The sequence below is a fragment of the Antrostomus carolinensis genome, unplaced genomic scaffold, assembly GCF_000700745.2.
Source record: "Antrostomus carolinensis isolate BGI_N321 unplaced genomic scaffold, ASM70074v2 scaffold33544, whole genome shotgun sequence".
In the NCBI taxonomy this organism is placed as follows: domain Eukaryota; kingdom Metazoa; phylum Chordata; class Aves; order Caprimulgiformes; family Caprimulgidae; genus Antrostomus; species Antrostomus carolinensis.
Window position 1 is genome coordinate 1,149 of NW_010309256.1, and position 2,024 is coordinate 3,172.

The following is a 2,024-nucleotide window of genomic DNA, read 5'->3' on the forward strand; positions in this document are numbered from 1 at the left end:
TGAGCATCTTCCTGCTGTGCTGTGGCTTTTTCGAGAAGTAGATCCAAAATGCTCACCTTAAAAACCAGATCACATCCCATCCTCTCCCTGAAAAGGCTGCAGGAGGGTGTCACTGCCCCAGCTCCGGGCAGCAGAGATGCTGACAAAGGCCATAAAGCAGAGGAAGCGTGTGGTGCCTCAGCAGCTCTTTGAGCATCTTCCTGCTGTGCTGTGGCTTTTTCGAGAAGTAGATCCAAAATGCTCACCTTAAAAACCAGATCACATCCCATCCTCTCCCTGAAAAGGCTGCAGGAGGGTGTCACTGCCCCAGCTCCGGGCAGCAGAGATGCTGACAAAGGCCATAAAGCAGAGGAAGCGTGTGGTGCCTGCAGAGAGAGAGCCAGGGTTTCCCGAGGCAGCCGGGACCTTCCCCAGCAGCCACTCTCCATCAGTGGTTTTCACCCATTAATTTATTTAATTGCTTTTGGAAAGCACGGTGGCATTTGGTGTTGGTAGTGTCATGGTGAGGTGTTGAGCTGGGTTGGTGGGGGGGGATGTTGTGACTTTGGGGAGGTTTACATGGACCCCACGATCATCACTCATTACCCCAGACCCAAACTCCTGCCCATTGGGTCAAGGGACCCCCCCTCTGCCCAGGGAAAGCATCTTTCCAGGTGGAAAAATCAGAAGCTGCAGCAGAACAGTGGGGTGATGGAGGCTCAGGGCCAGCCAGGTGCCATCCATCCCTTGCAGACCCCTGGCATCACCCGGGGGATGATCCCCAGGGGACACAGGAGCTGTGTCCCAGGGGTGTCACCTCTCTCCCTCCCAGGTTGGCCACAATGGGCTCAGTGGGAGCTGAGCACTTCAAGGAGCTGAGCCCAGCGGGAACACCGGAGGGGAACGTGGTGATGAGCTTCAGCTTTGACAGCTACCAGCTGGAGGAGGAGGAGGTGCAACCTTCATGGAGCCAGGTAAGGGCAGGCAGGGCCCTGACTGGGAGACAGGTTTCCTGCTGGTTCCCCACCCATTTAGGAGCTTCCTGGGGTGGGTTTACTAGCCATAAATGACCTGAAATGCCATGAAATTGCCTAACCCCTGTTTTTGGAGCTGTTTGTACCCGTGTGAGCTGCACAGTGTCCCATGGCAGGAGGCTCTGCAGGTTGGCGAAGAGTGGAAGGTTCATCCCCTGGTTCTCCTGCCCGGCTCACCCCCAGCCTGCAGCTTCACCCTTTCCCAAGCAGGGTTTGGGATACCCCTGGGATTTACTCCAGCCCTGCTCCACGTCCCAGGGCTGCCCTGTCCACCCCTACACCCCTCCATCTCCTCCTGCCCTTGGTTTTGGTGTCACTTTGGTGTTGGTGTCACCCACACTGCCTGGCTCTCAGGTTATCTGGCTGCCATTAAAACTCATCAGCCCCCAGGTCCGGCTGTTTTCCTGCCTCCTGGGTCTCCCACTGGAATGTCTCTATTTGGGGAAGGAATTTCTCAGGGCTGGGACGGTTTATTTGTGAGAGCTGTGGGGTGCTGGGCTGCTTGCTGTGGGTACCCCCATCATTTGCCATAAAGGATGTGGAAGCACCAATCATCACCCCATGGCTGGGGGCTGCTGCAGGTCCCGTGGGGCTGCTGCAGGTCCTGTGGGTGCAGCAGTGCCACTGTCATGTCTTTTTCTCCTTCATTCCCCCTTTGGGGCAGTTTCTGAGGATCCCGAGCCCCAGGATCGGTACCATGGGATTTACTTTGCCATGCTGCTGGCTGGGGTGGGATTTCTTCTGCCATACAACAGCTTTATCACCGATGTGGACTACCTGCACCATAAATACCCAGGTAGGTCTCCAGCAGCTGCAGCACTTCCCAGCCATCCCAAACCTGGGGAGACCTCAGCCCCACTTCCAGGGGAGCCGGACCCCCACCACCCCCTATCACCTTCCTCTCTGCAGGGACCTCCATCGTCTTTGACATGAGCCTCACCTACATCCTGGTGGCCTTGGTGGCTGTCATTCTCAACCACGCGCTGGTGGAGCTGCTGAGCTTGCACACCA

The 2,024-nt window shown here is 56.8% G+C and overlaps 1 protein-coding gene across 1 annotated transcript in view; it reads left to right on the top strand.

The window, feature by feature from the left end:
* Positions 1-821: 821 nt before the first annotated feature.
* The window catches only part of SLC29A4 (solute carrier family 29 member 4), a 4,036-nt gene continuing 2,833 nt past the window's right edge, over positions 822-2,024 (top strand). The window contains 4 exon segments of the mRNA XM_010166061.1: positions 822-933; positions 936-953; positions 1,678-1,809; positions 1,923-2,022. Of these exon segments, the coding sequence (XP_010164363.1) occupies positions 822-933; positions 936-953; positions 1,678-1,809; positions 1,923-2,022 (362 nt within the window).